This window comes from Plodia interpunctella, chromosome 14 (assembly GCF_027563975.2).
Source record: "Plodia interpunctella isolate USDA-ARS_2022_Savannah chromosome 14, ilPloInte3.2, whole genome shotgun sequence".
NCBI classification, from domain to species: Eukaryota; Metazoa; Arthropoda; class Insecta; order Lepidoptera; family Pyralidae; genus Plodia; species Plodia interpunctella.
This window is the reverse complement of record NC_071307.1, coordinates 9933719-9955434: the sequence shown is the minus strand read 5'-3', so window position 1 is coordinate 9955434 and position 21716 is coordinate 9933719. Positions and strand designations below refer to the sequence as shown.

The following is a 21716-nucleotide window of genomic DNA, read 5'->3' as shown; positions in this document are numbered from 1 at the left end:
AATAATACATTAGAACAAATCACACAGATTGAGCAAGCCCCAAAGTAAGTTCGAGACTTGTGTTATGGGATACTAACTCAACGATACTATATTTTATAACAAATAAATATATAGATAAACATCCAAGACCCGCGCCAATCAGAAAAAGATCATTTTCCATCATGACCCGACCGGGGTTCGAACCCGGGACCTCTCGGTTCAGTAGCAAGAACCTTACCACTGCGCCACCGAGGTCGCCATATAATAAAACAAAAGTCACTTCCCGCTGTCTGTCTGTCCCTATATATTTTTTTATATATGTTTTGTGTTTGTTTTTTTTAATAAATTAATTTGAATTTATATGCTAAGATCTTTAAAATTGCGCTAATTTAACGGATTTTGATGCGTTTTTAAATACATAAGCGAACATTTTTGTGTATATTTTATTATGGATTTGCCCGAGCGAAGCCAGGACGGGCTGCTAGTATTATTACAAAACAATGTTTGTTTAAAGAAAACGCCACGTGATGTCACGCCCGGCGTGTGTCTTGGGTCCCTCTCGCCTCTCAGTCAGGCGTGGCCACGCAAGTCGATCGCACGCCCGTACCACGCGCGCCAAGCGCCAGTCGTGACGTCACGCGATAATCATCTTGTCTCTCAACTCTCGTGGTTCATCTGACATACGTAACGAGCGAGACAGCGATAGCGTAAGGTGACAGTTATTTTGAAGAGTCAGTTTCTTCATTAGTGAAGTTCGAGAAAGGCGCAGTTGCTTCAAGCATTGAGTAAGACATTTTTTTTTATATTTCTTTAATATATATTTTTTAAATGCTTACAGATTATAAAAAGAAGTCCACCTGGCGCGTCTTATCTGTCTATCTATATTTGCGATAAATTCAAAAACTACCGAACGGATTTTTATGTATCATTTTCACGAATAGATGGTGTGGTACCTGAGAAAGCTTTATGGCTATATTTATTATTGTTTTACCCGAACGAACCCGGGACGGGTCGGGTAAAATAGAATTATTTGGTGGCTTGCATGTTCACAGGATAAATATGACCATAGGTTTGACAATGCCAAACAATATGACTTTGGTGCGACGGCGCTTGCGCTATTGTATGGGTTGATGCGATCTGTGATCTAAATTCACAACTTTCAAAAGTCAGTAAATAAATTTTGTTTATTAGTAACTACGCCTTTCTATACGATAGTAAGGTTTATTCCTGTAATGCAAGTACGCCAACGACAAATTTGGGTTACTTTTAAGAATTAACGCCAAAGTTTTACATTAAGTTTAACGTTCACGCATTCAAGGAAATTTGTTTTTTTTTTTAATTATTAATTTTTTTTATTCAATTAGATTTTTTATTCAATTTCCTTATTCCAATTTCTCATTAGATTTGTATCCAAAAAATATTTTTTATTTTATTTCAGATTTTGTACCACGATTACATCATAACAAAAAAACCGACTAAATGAAGGAGTCTCGTTCCAGCATCCTTAAAATGAAGGAAGATAAGACAATGGAGTTTTTAGCTCTCTACGAGAAAGAAGAGGTGCTATGGAACACCAAGTGCGCGGGTTACAAGAACAAATTAGAAAGAGTAAAAGCCACTGATAGGATAGCAGAAACTTTAAACATCCCTAACTTCAAAACCAAACACGTTCTGATGAAGTTTAAGAATCTAAGGAACTCATATTGCCAAGAACTGAGGAAGATAGCTGAGGGCGAGGAAAGAGGGGAGGAATACAAGCCGAAAGTGTTCTGGTTTCACAAATTGAATTCTTTTTTGAGACCTCATTTAAGCAAAAGTTTTACTGGTCTGGCTCCAGTTGAGGTAATTTGTTTTTGTGTTTTATAAATAGGATATATCAGTGTTCATTGTAATGTACCTACTCCCGATTGTATTCTGGGCGTTGGCGCCGCTAAATCCGGGACCCGCGAAAAAATAAACATAATTATTTGCAAGATTCGGCTGTGATTTTACAACCAATCCGGTTGTCAGAAGTCAAACCCTCTTTGGATATGCTATTGTTGCCTATCAACTGCCAGGGATATGTGTCCTTAAGTCGCCTAGTTGTATATTCACGGAAGGAGGAAGTTAATGTTAGTTGTTGTTGTTGTTATTTCCTCTATTGTTTATTTAAACGTCAAAGAATAAAACATAAAGATATATATATCGAGTGCTGATTATATAGATATATAATCAGCACTCGGATCACAATCATAACCTGTTTTGATATACCTTTTGACTATGTACATTATGTACTTTTATATATTATTAGAAAGAAAAGAAAAAAAAAAATTTTTGTAAGAAACAATAATGGTAAGCCGATCTGGCATGATAGGGACCAACACTGTTCAAATGAGTTTCTTTCGGCATTTCTTCTCAGCAGTGGTCGTTCCGAAATGCCAGTAGTTTGTAGCTTGTGAGAAATAACTATAAATTTAAAGATTGACGAGAAAAAGTGCCTGTGAAGGTCTAATTTCTGAATAAATGATTTGAATTTGAATTTGAATTTAAAGAATCGGTCGCCCGAGCGCATTTTCAAGACAGATTTTTTCTTAACATTCACTTATCGTTTACTTTTATTTAAAGTATCTCCTAATTTGTAGGCACCAGTGAAGGAGGAGGATGAAGAAGAAGAAGACTGGGCAATTTCCGTCGATGACTCCGAACCACAAGACTACTTCAGCGAAGATGGCCATTCATCTGTTTCCACCTCCGGGAATCTTCTGGAACCTATGAAAAAAAGACCAAGAATAGAATTCGTGGCTGATCATGTACCAGACACAGCTGACATTTCAACTCCTGAGCAGAGGCCGCGGGATTATTACGATGATTTTGGCAGGTATATAGCTTCTCTGTTGAGGTCGCTACCGGCTAAAAAGGCTTTAGTATTGCAACCTAAAATAATCAATTTGATAGCCAATTTGGCATTTTCTGAGACTGATTAAATGTTGTATCATTTGGAAATAAAACAATTTTTACAAGACTATCTAATTTTACCCGTCTCTCATCATATCTTGCATAATTTATCTTAAGTTTTCGTAACTATTTTTCATAATTCCTAAGAAATCTGAATATTTTTTATCGTTTTATAACTGGTTAAAATAAAAATATTTTTTTCCGTTTATTCCGCTTGGCTACAGAGTTGAAATTTCCCAAGTCGCTTCAGCAGAAGATTCTAGTACAAGCTATACGGCCATACTCTAGTCACTGGTCCATCATAGTATGTGTTACGTGTATCATAACAAGTATTTAAAGAAGTAATGTCACTGCTAACAATGATACAGTAAAAAAGTACCAGGCCCTAAACCTTCCTTGTGTATCACGATATCTATTGGTGAAAACAGCAAAAAAAAATCTGTCCGTAGTTTTTGAGTTAGGGGGACTTATTTTACAATAATATTTAAGGAATTTGTGCAATAAAGTTTAAATAAATAAAAAATTACCCGAAGACCCCAAACCCTGTCCGCCTACGCGAAATTTATATCTTAAAAATATCGCCAATAAGTCACTTTTATAAATTGTTGGCGAAAAGGTCAGGTTTCGACCCATTTGTAAAGGTTTATTACGAACATAACAGATTAATCAGAAGATTGCGAAAGTCCGACCGGTTTCTATATTATAATATAATGTTATTCTACTTCTTAACACAGTCAATATCGCTTAAGGGCAAATTAATTAAATATTTTTTAAAATTCGAATTCCTTATTTTTCATACAGCATGGCCTGGAAGAGATTGCACTAGGGATAACGCCGCCTATTTAACTTCCTTATTTATTTATGTACAGTCAACAACATATGAAGCTACCCAAATCCATTACAAACTCGCCCATATTACCATGGCATAAAGAACCAGGCTTGCGGCTGACTGTACACAACCTAGCCGTGTAAATATAAAATTTACAAATAGGAAACTAAGTACAAATATATACTACTTATTTTTATAGACATGTCTTCTAGTACACGCGAAAGAAACCCATTTTCAAAAAATATAAAAACATTTTCAACTTGAATAGCTTTTTAATTTACCAAAAATTATACATGATCAAAGGTAAGGGTTACATTGAAAAGTGTGGCACAAACATACATACAAACACAAGAAAAAGTAAAAGGGCATCTTTTAGATAAAATGATTAAATGTTATTGACAAAATTGTTAAAAGTATATTTTGTAGAAGCACGAGACCTTGCACGTCAAAATGGGTGAATGTAATGATAAATTATGAGAACATTGCGCAACCTACTACTACTACTGCCAAATATATTAAGGTCACATTTAGCATTTGATAGTTTGACCATTGTCTATTTCATTTAGCTTTTGAATTTTCATAAAAAAAACATCAGTTCTAGGTTTTACATACAAATGGTAATGTCAATAATAACTTATACTGCGCCTCGAGGCTTCACTCCCGTGGGAATTTCGGGATAAAAAGTACCCTATGTGTTCTTCTAGGTTATATTCTACCCGCGTACCAAATTTCATAACAATCCGTCAATAGATTTTGCGTGAAAGACTAACAAACAAATACACACATACATCCTCATAAACTATCGCATTTATAATATTAGTAGGGTAAGGTACTCATTACGTCATTAACACTAAATGTACTGGCCATCCGAATTTTGGTCCTAGATTGAAATTCTGATTAGTCAAAAAAAAATCAAAATTCAAAATATGTGCTTCATTATTGTTGTTGTGATACATTTTTTTAAAAATATTTTTTTAAAAAATACTAATATGATATTAGTATTTAAAAATAAACAAAGACAATTCGTAAATACTTCACACGCACATTGAAAGACAGTCACCGTACTTAATTTTTATTGATAACTAGCTGTTGTCATTTTATAATACTAGTAAGAATAGTGCAGTTAGAATCGTAAAATTGAATTTGGAAAAATCCCAGCAATCATTCAAAAAGCCGAAGAGTCCCATTAGGATTCTTCACAAAATATTCAATAGCTCAATAATAAAAGTGTCAAATATCAACTCAGTCCGGTGGGGAACCCCAGGTAGAATCTGGACGCACCCTCTTTTTACCCCTGTTTTGTCCCACTCTCTCCTTGGCGGCTTGTGATCTGTCCTGCTCTCTCCGCCGCTGACTTGGGTCACGTAGGCAGATTTGGCTAGCCTTAGATGCTTTACCTAGATATTTTTCCTTGTATTATTTTTAGATTACAGTTTTTTAGCGACAGAGGTTAGTGCTATTTCATCATCTTGTTTGTCTTTACTTCGGTTTTTTTAATTAAAAGTACCATTTATTTAGAAATTCGATAGATTGCCTCTCTCTCTTCTTTCTTACATTCGTTTTGGTGACGCCCCGAAGTCCAGAGATTGCGTAAAAATTTTAATTTTCACTTCTGTGGTTTCGATTCGAAGTGACACGCGGCCAACCAATCATATTGCAGTGTAGTTGTCGTTGCGTCACAATGGCGTACTGTGATTGGTTAATTGCGTGTCTCACGAATCGACTCGATGGTGAGATGTAAATTAGCAAAGTCGCACTACGCACATAGATTTATTCAAATACTTGGCTTATTCGCACGGCCTCAGAATTGAAGAGAAATTTGTATTCTGTGTTCGGCCAATCATTACTTTTTAAAATTTAGCCATTTGACTACTAGTGTGGTCAGCTCCTTGTGGTCAGATACTGAATAACCCGACCATTCGTCTACAACGCTTACATAAACATTACAATCTATGGATAATTGTGTGTGTATGGCACAATTAAACACGGTAATTACGAAACAATATATTCCGCTAGTTCAAGGCTGAGTGAGTAATAGACGATCTCATATTTTAATTTTCCATTGTGTCTTTATATATTATAGCAGAGAATAAAGCCAAACAGTTTATACTCAAAACTAGCGGCCCGTCCCGGCTTCACTCGGACAAAAACATAACTATCTATCATCACTATCTATTGGTGAAAACCGCCTAAAAATCCGTGCAGTAGTTTTTGATTTTATCGCAAACAGACAGACAGACACGTCAGAAGATTTTGTTTTATAACATGTAAGGATTCATAATAAATTCATGACGGCAAAAATAATAATACTTATATAAAAGGGTATGTATGACACATATAAGCCCACCAAACAGCTAAACTATGGCCTGCGAGCTCAGCTACTCTTGGATTTGTCTACCTCGTAAGGAATAAAGTAGTGTGTATTTTTTGCCGTCGAAAACCCTGCTCTAATACCCTGTTGAATAAACTTGCAATGAAAAGTTCAAAACTTTTTTTAACAGTCTTCTTACATAATTCATTTTACATAGCTAGTCCATATTTCAGTCAACTAACACTGAGATATTAAATTAGATTATCATCATTAAAAATCTAGGTTCTTCTCAGTTCTCCTTCTTTATTTCCATTTGATATCTCTCTTAATATGACACGAATTTTCTTTTATCATCTTGTACCTACCTTCCGCCGTCAAAAGTAATATGATTTTCATAGTCGAATTCCTCATGGCAGAGCAGCAGCATAACAACTTTCTTGGCATTAGTAATGGAGTGGTTTGCCATTGCCTTCTCCATTTCACACACAAGTTAATAATCAACCGGTATGCAGGTTTCCTCACGATGGTTTCCTTCACCGGAAGCAAATGGTGGTCGATGAAAACTACTATACATGGGTCAGATTAGTATACAAACTCATGTGGCACGAGTAGGATACGAACTTGGGACCCTTCGATCCACAGGTCTTAACCATTACACCACCACAGCTTCCATTGCAAATTACATAGGCATCAAATTTTTGCCCACGCCAGCCTGGCCCGGGCAGAAGGATGATCTGCGTGCTAACAGTGCTTATGGTATCTTTTCTCACTTCGTCTTTACCTCTCGTCTGAGTGCAGTCTTGGTTTTTTCTCAGCCACAAAGCGTCGAAGCCCGGGATCCTCTTTCATATTTTTTTAACTCACTTCTCATGATTTTCAGCATCTACTTTTTCGTTTTCTTCTCAGTAAACTTTGCTAAGATAATAAATGTGATAGGAATAACTGAATGAATGAGATAAGAGTACAAGTTAAACCACTGGTTGTTTATTATTCAGAAATTAAACGAACCGTGAATATTATTATTATCAAAATGTGCACATGAAATTTCTTCGAGTCACGAGGACTCTTATCGAGTCATTTAAATTCTCTGTATACCTGCCTAGCGCAAAATAACGTTGAAACAGATATACTCCCACTATTGTTGAGACGTTCCGCCCTACAATAGAACCACTCCATATCCGTGGATGTCATCCCACTAATATGATATGGGAGAAAGTTTTGTAAGTATGTTTTTTACTTCTTCACGCTCAAACTGCTGGACCAATCTTTATGAAATTTGGTATTGAGGCAGCTGATACTCTGGGCTAATATATAGGGTAATTTTGATTCTAAAAGTACCTATAGGATTTTGTCAGAAATAGCGATACCATTGACTTTCACACTTTTTGACCAAAATATAATGTACAGTCTGCCACAGATAAATCTGAGCCCCCAAGAGATGGTGTTCAAATCGCGGGTGGTCAGATTTCTCTGTGGCAGACTGTACATGGCGCAACTGAGAAAAAAACGTAAGTATTTAAAAAAATAATTACAACGAATGATGAAACACCGCGAGGTAGTAATAATTACAAGGCTTGGATTCGCGTTTAGTCTGCTTAGTACCTAGTGTACTATGCATACTTATTTCTTATTCTGACGAAGGAATTCCCCATTTTCCTTATTTTACTCGTATGAATGTGAGTCTTACAATGCTATATTTCACAACTTTTCGATGTGAGTATATAACATAGTCGTGATGTGGCGTCAGTTTCAAAAATGTTATTATATTATGATTCATATAATCATGACGTGACACTTAACTAGATCGTCAGTATTTTACACGACTGTTCATAAATGTAGTATTTATTATGTTTTCAGGGTTATGTATTCTGTGAATTAGTTCATCCCGAATTACATACAAAATAGATTTTAGGGTTGTCCGCCGTATCAACTTTCACGTTGATCTTAACGTGCGCGCCGCTGACATTTAGACAAAATGGCGTACTTTGCGTTTTCCTTAAAGTTAACGTCAAATTTGACGGTGCATCCTCACCCTCAGAGTATTAAATCCAAAAATTCCATCACAGGCGGATGGTCTTAACCACTGGAGCACTACCGCTTTAGACCCTGTATGTCAATTACAGCAAATATTGTAAAAGAATTTCTAGTATTCGTTCCTGTTTAAATATTTTGTGATAATTATTATAAGTTCATAAGAAAAAGTATTCCACACAAGTCGATATTAATTTAACTTATATGTACTAAGAAATTCTTCTTAAATATGTTTTTTTTTTTTATTTTTATCGAACAGCATAATATAATGTTAATTGTTACCAATTCTGTTAATACTTACCTCAAACCTGTTAATTCTAACCCCTAACGTGTGGTTAGAATTAACAACTAACTTTTTTGAGAAAAAGAGTTCTGTTTAAGACATCATTTAAATTTTTTTTAATTAGTTATAATTACACGATACCTGAGTAACTGAAGCTTCGTGTAACACAAAAATCAAGTTTAAATGTTGTATAATTAATAAACTACAGGTAAAAATCAAATTTTTGTCAATTGTGGCCCCGGCTTCCCCTAATATAAATTTATGAACATCCAGAATACCGGAAAGAAACATAAAAAATCGAAACTTAATAAACGATGTAGCCACGAACCCTCTATGTAAAAGGGTGTATTCCAAATTTCAGCTTAATAGCACGCTGTAGAGAAGGTCAAATTTATTTTTTAAGACTTGGTTCATACCAATACGTAGACTACGGAGCAAGTGAAATTGGTAACAATGTACTAGCGTTACGTACGAGTACGTACACCTTATCAGTGACTGATAAAGACACAAAGAAGTGATTTCAAAAATAATAAGAGTTCTTAGTCAGACTATGTTATGGGTTTACACACATTTTCAATTGAGCGATTGTACTTTAATCAAATAAACTAAAAATGTGGAAATGAATTTTCTTCATTCTTCTCAGTCTTTTTTGACTTACTTTTATTCCCACGCAATATTAAAAGTAAGTATATATATATATATAAATTCATTAAGAGAAAGGGTTCTATACTGAAGATTCAATTTCATAGGCTAATGAAATAGTGAATGTTATCAATATTTAATTTCGTCATACAACGAAACGTGCCCTTTCAGTTACACAAACCTTGTCTCTGTCTACCTCGTAAGGGGTAAAACCGTGATACTGTATTTGCCCAGGGCAACCGTTGCCCTGAGCACCGACTAAGAAGAAATAAAACTTAATTAATGAAAATAAACGAATCACCATTTAGCATTTCCAATACTAGTTTAGTCGCACTAGTATTGGAAATGCTCTACAATTTGACTGAAACTATAGTAAACTTTTACGTCGATAACCATAAGTGTGTGTAGTAACCAGTATTTCTCATTAATAATGTTTATATCTCACGTTAGTTTTAATAAAATAATACTTTACTTGGTGTGCATATTTAAACCCTAAGATGAACGCCCATGAACGCACGTTATCACAAGATAAGGGGACATAGGTTTAACATGTTTTGAAAATCATCCGATAAGAGTAAGCTTACGACCACCCAATTTAGTAATTATCATTAATAATTTATACTTATCTCAAGTCATACTTTATACTGATAATATATTAGACATGCTTTAATTAATTAAAAGCAACAGTTCAAATTCACAAACAATATAGAACGTAGCGGTAAAAAAGGTTCTGGAATAACGAACGAACACTTTCACGGCATTACGAAACGAATTTGAGATTTTTATCTATGAAAAATGAAGAAATCGTGAAAATTCTTTATTCATACCAGGATAATATACATCACTTGTTCATGTCAAAAGTTACTTAAAACTAAGATTACTGTTGACTTCCAAAGCGCAGGTGAAGACGAAGCGGCGCGACAAACTTCACCGCAGCCTTTTCTCCAAGGACGTCAATTATCAAATCTCATAAAGGTCCTATATTTTTACTTCCATACAGCAGACACTATTCTCCTAGGTTTGGTGTGAAAAAGTCAAACATTTTGACTTCAATATGGTTGGAATACACAAGTCATCAACCCAATATTCCGGCGAACAAAAGACGAAATGACACAGCCCTTGACTCACGCCATAAGCTTTATTTTATTGAACTAATTACCTGATGTTAACCGGAAACGTAATTATAATAAATTACTCGAAATAATCACAATTACATAGCCCAATTCAAATGTGAGAGACAAAGTGAGGACTTAATGAAATACATGTAAACGTGTGTCATACACTGCGCAGTGGGGTGACCACTTTTTGGGACTTTTTTAGCAATCTTTTTTTTTTGTAAGATGCCAGTGAACTTGAGCTTTTTGAGAATTTACTACTATGTAAAATTTTACGTGAAAAAGTCACTATGAAGTTCTAATTGCTGCAATGCTTCGACTTTTGTAAATATGTGCAAAATTTATGCTTCGATCTTCGGTCTAATACAAATTGGTGTGCACATTAGATCACTCACAAATTGAACTACCTTTATCGAATTTACAGGACGTAATCTGAGTCGTATAAAGAATTTTTATGGTCTAATAACTCTAAAAATCCATATGCGTGTGTATATGTGAGCCATAATACCTAAGTTCGAAATAGACAACAGAGGGCTTAGTACGGGATTGCTATTTACAATCTCACCATCGAATCGATTCGAAATGAGACGCAGCGAACCAATCACATCGCGGTGTGGTTGTCGTCGCGTCACAATGACACAATGTGATTGGTTAGCTGCGTCGCACTGCGAGTCGACTCGATTGTGAAATGTAAAAAGCAAAGTCGCACACAGTTCACATCTCGTTAAATATTGCCATTATATTACTTTCCATGGTTATCCGTACTACGGGAAAATCAGTCTGTTTTCACTGCTGAACTGCTGGATTCCGCTGGTTCGATTTCGATTTCAATGGAAACAATTTTAATGGATATTTAATGAAACGATTTTTATTCAGCAAATAAGCTTGTTCCACTTGTGAAGTCGCAGGCTTCGCTTAATAAATTAGCTGATCTTTGTGATTTTTTTTAAATGTTGTCTTTATATTACGTATAATTACACGTGCCCCAAAATCTGTTGAAGATGCCAAAATGTTTGCTAAACAAGATAAAGTATAATCCGAACATGGTCACGTGTAAAAAGTGCTTGCAAAATCAATGAGTAACTTATCAAAAGTAAGTAAAATACAAAATGATTTGCTGTAACTGATTCACTCACCTTCTGACTGACGATTGATTGAGCCGTGATAACACCAAAACAAGCTAACTTAATCCATAAATCCAAAGGCATAAGGGTTAAAATGATGATGAAATGGTAACGGAACTGAACCGATGTTTGACTCATAGCATAGTTGTTGCCAAGCGGCACTCTCTGATGAAAATTATATTATTAGATTAAGACGAGTAATTTTTTTGTTACCGAATCACTGGATTTGAATTTTCGAATGTTTTTTTTTTGTTGCCAGATTGTGTAAGATAGAGATACTATCTGTCACAATATGGCAACAATAAAAACAGTTCCTTAGTCAAATTACAATAGTTGGTATTGTTTTTACAGTGACGTATTATATTTTAGAGTACCTACTTCGCGCTTAATTATGAGACAAATTTGACAGGTACTTTTTTGAATGTTATAAATAATAACTATGATGTTACTATGACGTCACGATTTTAAAGTAAAAAAAGCATTCTGAATGAATTCTAATGACAATAAAAAATGTGAATCGCGTAATTAAAAATATGTATTGACAAAATTTTAATTCAAAATTACTTTTATGCATAATATTTTTCTCCAGTCAAACAGCGAATGAGAAAGGCTAGAATAGAGAGATTAGTAGTTATTACACAAAGGTATTTTACAATTTTCTATTTAATTTATTATAAATATCCTCGAAAACGACGAATGCATGGTGTCCCCGACAGTAAACTTGGTCGGCTGCGCCACCTGGTGTCGGGGGAGCCGTAAATTCCAGAATCATTTGTGTGATTGCGAAGGTTTGTCCGGAATTGCCGGCGGTGGCACACGAACAACGCCGAACTTGTGCTAAAATTTCAATTTCAAAAGGTGAGACGCCTTTTAACAGAAACGTCTCTGTTTCAACCCAAGTGAGTTTGCTTATGTACTAACTAGCAGCCAGTCCCGGCTTCGCTCGGTTAAAACCACGGGTAAAACCATAATAAAACTTTCTCAGAAATTACCCTAAATAGATAATCAGATTGAATATTAATTTCCAACAAGATATTAGTGTTTACCGCTGAGCTGTCTACTCATATCTTTAGTTGACGAAATTTTAAATGGGATTATTCGTTATTTCTTTTCAGCCTCATTTAATTACCCTATAGGTCAAATTTAGCTTCTATGGTTTAGGCTGAGCGTAGATTATATTATATATATATATATCATCTGACTCATGGATACGTCTACATAAATCATCACTTGCCTCCGGTGAAGGAAAACATTGTGTAATAAGGAAATCTACACTCCAGTTTACAATTAATCTATCATATAATATGTGAATTGGAATAGACCACTCCATTGATAATGCCAAGAAAGTTGTGTATATTCCACATAATGACCACCCTGATAATGACCGCTGATAATGAGTAATGCGCTTTGAAAGTCAGCGGATTTTGACATCATCCGAAGTTGAATCAAAAATTTTGACTTTGTAAGAAGAGCACGAAGAACAAGAGCGGTGACAGTGAGTAAGAAAGAATACGATTACCTTGCTATAAGTCTCTCGCTTATCCTGTCCTACCCTATCCATTTATCTCTCATCACTGATACTGACTGACTGGTATGATATGGTGTAACGGCACACACGGAATCATGAAGGAATGACGGTTATTCGCCGGTTCGCGGAATTCCGATGTACCTATTCGGTTTTACCCTTACGTCTCAGATAGTGAACAGCATCATTCAATTTTCCAGTTTTCAAAATGCAGTTTGAACGTGTGATAAATTTAACTATATCGGTATAAGTTCCTCATATATAGATGTTGATGATTTTTCGTGAAATCATTCACATAGAATAAATATATTATGTATATTTAGCTTTGAGAATTTTCATCTACATTTTCTTTCATTAAAATTGTTTCTTCTTTTCACATTTATTCATGAAATAATGAATGTGCAACGGGATTACAAGAGTTTTGAGATAATAGATATGTACTATAATCCTGGCAATTTCTTACCCGTATACCAGATTTCATCAAAATTAGTCTACTTAATTATATTTTGCGTAAAGTTATCCAAAGTTTCGCATTAACAATATTAGTACAATTTAATGTATAAAATACATGAATTAGAAGGAATGTGAAGGAAATAGTAAATAATTTCCCAGTATTTTGCGAAACTGGTCAGCAATAAACGTTTATATAACTATAATCATACAGTTCGGTACATAACATAAAATTACATTGCCGTAGTAATGGTTTCCTATATCGTACGCCTTTCACATCGTATCTAATGCTATTATATTGATATAAAATAACAATGACAGAAAAAAACGGCCAAGTGCGAGTTGGGCTCGCGGGCTGAGGGTTCTGTGCAAATTTGTAGGTATTAGTACGATGGGTGACTAATATCCAGTTCGCTCATCTTCCTCATATACAGGGGTCTCCGCGTTACTTGCGATCGGCGACTGCGTTTCCAGTGCGTTAATATTGCCTCATGATATGGCCTGGTGGTGTATCCAGGGTATGAAATGCGTGCTTTACGAAGGTAAGGTATTTTAATTTAACCCCGATATATCTACGGGAGCGAAGTAACCGCCCATTTTTTATAAAAAAAAATCAATACATATAATAAAACAGTAAAAAAAAGTATTTCTGAACATTGAAGACATTTAAATAAAAAAAAATTGAGATCAGTAGAGAATCAGTAATAGAATAATAATTTTAAAAAAAGTCTGTCTATTTGTCTGTTTTTGATTTTATTGAAACTTTTTTTGTTGTATAGCTATAAAGCCTGGTATATAGGGTATAAATGATTTGAAAACTGGAACACCTGATGGAGAACAATGATGGTACAGCTAAACTATAGGAAATAGTGAAATAACGCCTTAACAAAAGTTATTCAGCCTGTTGAGCATTTTCTGTTGAGGTATAAAAATCGAAGATCTGGAACCCCTGAAGAAGAGTCACAATAGTTCAGCTACACTATAGAAAATATACTTTTTCTGATTAGCATCGTCTGATTAGCATCTTCTGTATATACATACAGAAGATGCTAATCAGACTGAGGTATCGTTACATTTGTCTGTATAATTAAATTTCTCTAATAATTTTGATTCCTTACCAAAAATTGTTCGGCCACGCGAACGAAGTCGCAGGCATCAGCTAGTTCCTAAAAAAGTGTGTGCTTCGGCCCTAGAATTTAACACTCCATAGATGCTGTACTACATGTCGTATAAGGTGATCAAGGGATGCTTGGCCTGGTCAGCTGATAGACAAAAATATACCTAATTACCAAAGAGGCTAACGTAACAGCGGAATCTTCAAAAATGTCAAGCACATTTTGTATACGCTGACTCCGGGCTTCGCGGCTTCATAGCCGCAACCGTGAACATGCGAGGATAAGAGACAATACTTTAAGTAAAATAATGCAGTCAACAAAAAGTACTGTTTCAAACTGAAATTGAATGAATTATATCACAATTGCCTATAATGCCCGCTTAAAACAAAATTAGCAAAATTTATCAACCTCAAAAATTTCCACTTTCGCGGACAATACTCGAAGTTACCAATTGCAACATGACTCTCCTTCCCCTGTATTTGGTTAAGACGTGCTCGCCGGTCGCATAGCAACTCAAGCGAGGCATAACATTGATTGTTTTAATCGGGTATAAGCAGATAGTCTAGCTCTTTCTTACTTGGAACTATCAACAATCGATTCTTCGAAACGTGATTTGAGTAATTTGGATGATTGCTAACATTTTATGCACATGAAAAAGTGCCTCTCGCCGCAGTCGCCTCGTACGACATCCACGGGATATGGAGTGGTCCTATTCTAGGGCGGAACCACACGCCACAAATTTTCATGGACGTCACAACAAACTTGATTTTGCATTGTCATGAAATTGTGTATGGGACACGTATAAACTTGTTAACTTTTATTCCTTCATTATTTCACCACGCGATCCGTCATTGCATATTGATGACGAAATTAATTATATTGCACAAGAATGGTACAAGACATATAAATAGGTACATGTAAATTGATGCTTTATGACTTGATAGGAATCAACACTGTTTGAATGAGTTTCTCTCGGTATTTCTTCTCAGCAGTGGTCGTAGTTTGTAGCTTTGGTAAATATAATTGTGTGTAAAGGCCTAATTTCTGAATAAATGATTTGATTTTTTCATTTGTGAATTCCCCTATTTCAACCATAATTACTATAAAATTGCACTAATTTAAATTTATGTACAATTAACAGGACGAGAAACCTCTCGAATTCAATACGCACTATCCGCTATCACCGCAGCATATGAATCCAGGCAGGGTAACTAGACACGCGGTTGACTGTACATTTTGGAAATAAAATTTCGTACAAACAAAAGAAATGTACAATGACTTACAAGATAACATAAGCGACGATATGCGACGATTGTCAAAAGCATCTTTCATGACTTACAACTACCTACTACCAAGACACAAACACATAGATGAATTAACAGTCAACCAGTGTGCAGGTTTCCTCAAGATGTTCCTTCACGGAAGCAATGAAGTGAGATTGGTGTACAAACTCATGTGGCACGAGTAGGATTCGAACCTGGGACCTTTAGATCACAGGTCACTGGACCACCACCGCTTCAATACTAATAGATATAAAATATAGTTGTTTGTTCAAATGAAAATCCCGAGAGGAAAACCGAAGTCACGCACTCGACGCCATTTCTTCAGATATTGCGTCAGTGCACTGAATCATAAACAATATAAAATGACTAATGTCTAATTAAATTCTTACGAAAAACAGTTTCTTTTCGCGGATTCCGTCGTTGAACTGATAAAATATTTGTTATCTCTTTATTTTTGAAACGTGTCAATAAAATCGTCAACGTCTACTGATTAACATGGAATTTGGAACATCCTGAATTTATCGTTAACTAGCGACCCGCCCCTACTTCGCACGGGTGAAATATTATGCATGTTATGTACATATAAACCTTCCTCTTGAATCTGTCTATTACAAAATTCCGCATCAAAATCCGTTGCGTAGTTTTAAAGATCTAAAGCTTACATACAATAGAGACAGACAACGGCAAGCGACTCTGTTTTATATGTAAGGAAGGATATGGATTAAAGTTTTTTTATTTTAATACGGGCACACGTGAGTCTAGGTATAGAGAGACATAATTTGAAAATAATTTTAGACACTGTAATATTAGGTGGGTAACCTAAATAAGAAATTGTGCAATTCACACGCGAGTAACCATTTGTAATACTTTAAAATCATGAAATTTACAGATTTTCGTAAAGTATTTAGTCGTGGTGTAAAGTGAGGTTTTTGTCTAAAAATGGATTATAGGATGTTTACGTAGGTAAAACCGGACACCCAACAGTCATACTAGCATCTAATAACTGGGTCAAAAGTGTGAGCCATTAGGTACGTAATACTTTACTAGTTCTGTGATGAAGTCAGGTAGGGTACCTGTTTGATGTTTTTTCATCTTAAAATATTTTCAATCGAATGATCGAAAATCTTTAAGTTTTGGTAACTATTCGAAGACGCTTATATTAATAGAAACACCAGTGTAAAAAATACTGTGATAATTACAATTATTATTAGTTAATTATGACAAAAATAAAATCACACATTTTTGTACTCACTAAATGACACGAACAAGTGACGTCATAACTTGGTAAAGTGTTCGCAAAGAAAGCTATGTTTGTTCGACAGCTACGTGAAATATTATAAAAGCGAAAGTCTAAGTTTAGATGTGTGTGTAAGGATGTTTGTCAATACAACGCAAAATTTGCTATCCAGATTTTGATGAAATTTGGTACGCGGTTAGAATATATCCTGGAATAGCACTGTATGCGGAATTTCACAGGGGCTTAGCCCAGGGTCACAGCTAGTAATGTAATAATGAATGCATCAGATGGCAGTCGACGAAACCTTACACGTGTAGTATTAATATCGAAATAAAAGAACAAAAGTAGATGGATCGCTTTCACAGTATTGTAATGGGGTAGCTTAGGTAATGCATCATATACTAAAACAATACTTTTCAAACAAAAAGTACATAGCGTATGCAAACAATACACTCTATTAATAAGATAAACAGATCGAAAAGTAAATGAAACAATAATAGAAATAGAAAAGCGGTCATTGTTCTCAACAATACACACATGTATGTGTGTGTGACCTAGATCATAATCTTTGTCTGAACTATGACTCACTTCATTTAACCACGAGTAGTAGTAAATCCAGCTATGTACCGGTAAAATATAACTTAATTTAACCCGATTGCAAGGAAAGAAATAGAAGCCAACACTGTTTACATGAGTTTCTTACGGCGTTTCTTTCAGCAGCGGTCGTTCCGAAATTCCAGTTGTTTGCAGCTTTTTAAGAAATTACTATCGTAATATAAAATTTTACGTCACTTTTTCACCTGTGAAGGTCTAATTTCTGAATTTACGATAAGTTTCGGCCGTACCTTATTACGGCATATATTGTAAAACGGCTTTCGGCTTTTCGAATCAATTAAAATAAATTGAATAGTTTATTAAAGTCAATTGTTTAAGATATAATTAAAATATAATAATTCTATCGGATCTGCCAGTCCAATCATAGCTATACAACGGGGAAACGCAAACACTATGGGCACCTTTTGAACATATATTTTGGGACGGCATTTTGGACTGATTTTTCATAGGATTTATCAATTAATCATTATTCTGGAATATGTAACTTTTTGTACTTATGTCTTGTTTAATTAATATTTGATAAATTTGACAATTAAGTTTGATAAATATAAAGTAAGTGGAAGGTATATTGCCTGTTTAAATAAAATATTATTTGTTATCTATATATAACAGTGGTTCTCCGAATAGGTTATATCCACTGTAGATAATTGATTGGTTTGAAAATACATGTTAATATGATGATACATGCACCCACGTTTCGTCACCACCGCGTGGCAACAGTGACTCAGGAGGCCACCGCACGTTCTATGGTTCGATTTCCGCTACGTGACAGCATGGCACACATCTCATTCGACCTTGTGTGAACGTAATAAAGGTTAATTTCTATAGAAAATGTGTAGAAAAAATGATTTTATCAGGAAACTATAAATGAACTGAATGTTTAAATTTTTTTTTGAAGAAAGTAAATATTGAAAATAATTTTAACAATTTATATCTTTGAAATAATCAAGGGAAGCGATGATTTTTAAAATCTTTTTATCAACTTATTTCTTCTAGTTCTCAGAATCTTTATTTCCTAAGCGCCGGTGAAGAAGAAGCGGCGCAAAAAACTTCATTTTGTCTTAAGCAGAAGAATGAAAAAAGAAACTAGAAGATCTTTACCTAAGTAGCAGTGGGAGAAAATTATAAAAAGCTAAATAATTCCTTTAATCTTCTCAATTACTAATTCTTCTGTACAATACTACATATTAAATACATTCAACCAATCCTTTCCCATCTGATTTCAGTAACCATATTCATTAAATTGCATTAATTTTATACACTTTCTCAAATATTACGTACTATTAAAAAGCTTGGTGGATAAAGGATTGACAAGAAATTGATAGACACTAAGATAAGTGCTAATAGAAATTTCAGTTGTTGTACACGGATAAGTGACGAAAAAATATTAAATCTGATTAAATACGGAATAAGTCATATAGGTATCATCATCTAGGTGCATAAACATAACACAATTATACGGCCCTATATTATTTGTGGAAGCTTGGTGAAAATAACTTAAAATTCATGGAAATTTTTAACATGTCGACATGAACTTATCAGATTTCTAAAGAAAAATTTTTTAAATCACTGTAACCTCTAAAGACAATCTGTACAACTGATTCAATCTAAAAACCAAAAAAAAAACAACCTTCATCTCTTAAGAATAAAGTTCAATTTCGGTCGTTCACAGCAGTTGCATCGGTTGCTATGGGCGTCGACTCCAATGACTTTCTACATACGTGAGTGATTAGAATCTTACTGCGCCTGCGCTCGTAACCATACCTAAATAGACTTGTTTATGTCAGTGCCTTATCTGTGCTAGGTTTTACATGATTATATAACAGATAAGGACCTAGTTAGTACCGGTTGAAGTCTGTTTTCGACGATCAATTTTATTGATCTTAGTTTCTCTTTCTCACTCATGCGAGCGTGTATTCTCAGCTGGGACGAAATGGAAAATATCTTCATAAATTATCCCAATTCTGACATTCTGCTTGGATCAAGGAAAATGTATGGAAACTTGAATCTTGCCTGAAGTCATTCAAGTCTTTATATCTTACGACATCCACGGCTGGATATGAAATGATCCTATTCTACGGTGGAAACCACACGGCCTTATACCAGTAATCGCTGACCAATCGAGCTTCGCACTCCTAAAACCACATACATTTTATCCGCGCTGAGACTCAAACTGCAGACCTCAAGATGATCTGATGGATCATTTGAATACACAATCTTTAAAAAGAATTATATAAAATATAGCAATGTCCTGATATGTAGATATAACACAGATATCTAGGTTCCAGCCTCGATATAATGAACTAATAAATAAGGTTAATAGCGTCTGATAAACCGGCTGATAACTGCCAGTCTGGATTTAACCGGAGGTGGGCGTGTATAAGATGTATTTTTGCCTCTGCATTGACGTACTCGTTGATAAGATTGTTGCTTAGTTCGTTGAATTATTTACTTAAGAAACTTATAATCATGCTTTAAGAAGATTTTATTACTGTGTTTGTGTAAAATAGATAGAAATTGTCTGAGTACACCATATAAAAACACATCAGCTTTAAATTCACTCGGATTCTCTAGGTATTTGTACAATTTCGACTACATTTTTGAACAATTTCGCGTTTTATAATATCATTCTGTATATATGATTAGATGTAGCAGGGATAATTTTTTACTTCTACCTAGGGCATCGACTTTGTCGTCTTCATCAATCTCAGAATTTCATCTTCAATCTCAGAATCAGTGGTATTAGAGTAAGGTCACAAATAAAAGTCTTACCGTAGGATACACTAATACTTAATTAGCTAAGGTAGAAGTAAAAATCTAATAATATACTCGTAGATAGCTGTGGTCACCACCTTTACGAGTGTCATCAGATCTTTAGACATTCTTCATAGTCGTATTCCTCTTGGCTGAGGGTCATGGTATTTACGTGGAATGAAACACTGAAGTGGTTTGCCATTGCCTTCTCCATTTTACACACAAGTTAATAATAATCAACCAGTGTGCAGGTTTCCTCACGATGTTTTCCTTCACCGGAAGCAAGTGGTGGTCGATGAAAACTATTATATATGAGTCAGATTTGTATACAAACTCACGAACAAACTCAATGGCACGAGTAGAATTCGAACCTGGGACCTTTCGATCCACAGGCGGGCGTCTTAAACCATTACACCACCACCGCTTCGCTTTAGACACTAGACCCTTAAAAATATCAGTGTGAATTGTTAATAGCACGACTGTACCAGTGTTCATTGCAATTTCACAGTTATCACCATGACGTAGAAGTCCATGCATACTTGGTATTCATTTGATGATGATTGTATATCATCAAGAAACAATTGCCCTGTGTTCAAATAAAAGCGATCGCTGGAGAAAACTGTTTTCCCACGCACCCTTCATATATAATTAACAGTAAGCAACGGTAGCAGTCTAACTACTAACAAACAAACAGACGCCCACTGCTTTTGTTAGTGCAAGTTATAGGTTCAAGCGATGAAATTTCTATAAGGATTTATTCTTTTTTTTTTGAGTTAGCAAATGGCGTAGTCAAAGCTAGCATTAGCCCACACATCATGAATTGGTCTGGATATCTGTGGTGGTACCAGTGGATATCGTACAAGAAAAGCGTTGACAGCAATGACAGTATTCCCGGAGGAAAGACCGGCAGGCAAGCAGGTCATAAAACCAGAACAGAATCTAAAAATTTGCCATCAATAATTCTGTTTTATTAAAAATATATTTCACCCAAATAGGATTTTCTTATGCCTTAGCCCACACAATACGTCTGTTTGTCTTGAGAAGTTCTTAGTTCAACAGTTCTGGCCTAAATATTGCATGGCAATCAGCAGTGGGTGGAACGTCCATTACTGCAGGGAGACTATCAAACAATATGCTATTAACTGCTATGGATTTTTTTTGATGATTCGGCGGTCGTAAGTATATTGTTATTTGTATTGCGTGTTCTATTTTCAGCTACGTTTATTTTTTTTAAATTAATATATCTTGCATTATAGATCATGGGTCAAGATGGACTGTTCCTGAATCTATGTCAAACTGAGCGCCTTCTAAAATTGGTCTCATCTTTTAAAACTTAAATCAAAATGTATGTAAAGTCAATTATGATGACAGTGAGGGTACAAAAATTGCGTAAGACTTTACTTTATTGTCAAATTGATTACTAGGTCACTCGACAATCGCAACCTGGTGTATCTGAATCATTTAACTCAGCTGGGATTCAAACCCGTGT

General features: G+C 35.0%; 1 protein-coding gene across 1 annotated transcript; it reads left to right on the top strand.

The window, feature by feature from the left end:
- Positions 1–536: 536 nt before the first annotated feature.
- LOC128675251 (uncharacterized) lies at positions 537–2988 on the top strand. Its single transcript, XM_053754545.2, has 3 exons — positions 537–764; positions 1418–1821; positions 2601–2988. The coding sequence occupies exons 2-3, from the start codon at positions 1459–1461 to the stop codon at positions 2940–2942; spliced, it is 705 nt and encodes a 234-aa protein (XP_053610520.1). The 5' UTR covers positions 537–764; positions 1418–1458; the 3' UTR covers positions 2943–2988.
- The last annotated feature ends 18728 nt before the right edge of the window (positions 2989–21716 follow it).

Excerpts from the sequence above, each read along its gene's own strand:
- LOC128675251 (XM_053754545.2), top strand. The coding sequence starts at position 1,459 with ATGAAGGAGTCTCGTTCCAGCATCCTTAAAATGAAGGAAGATAAGACA. Across the intron at positions 1,822-2,600 it reads CTGGTCTGGCTCCAGTTGAG|GCACCAGTGAAGGAGGAGGA; the intron begins GTAATTTGTTTT and ends CCTAATTTGTAG.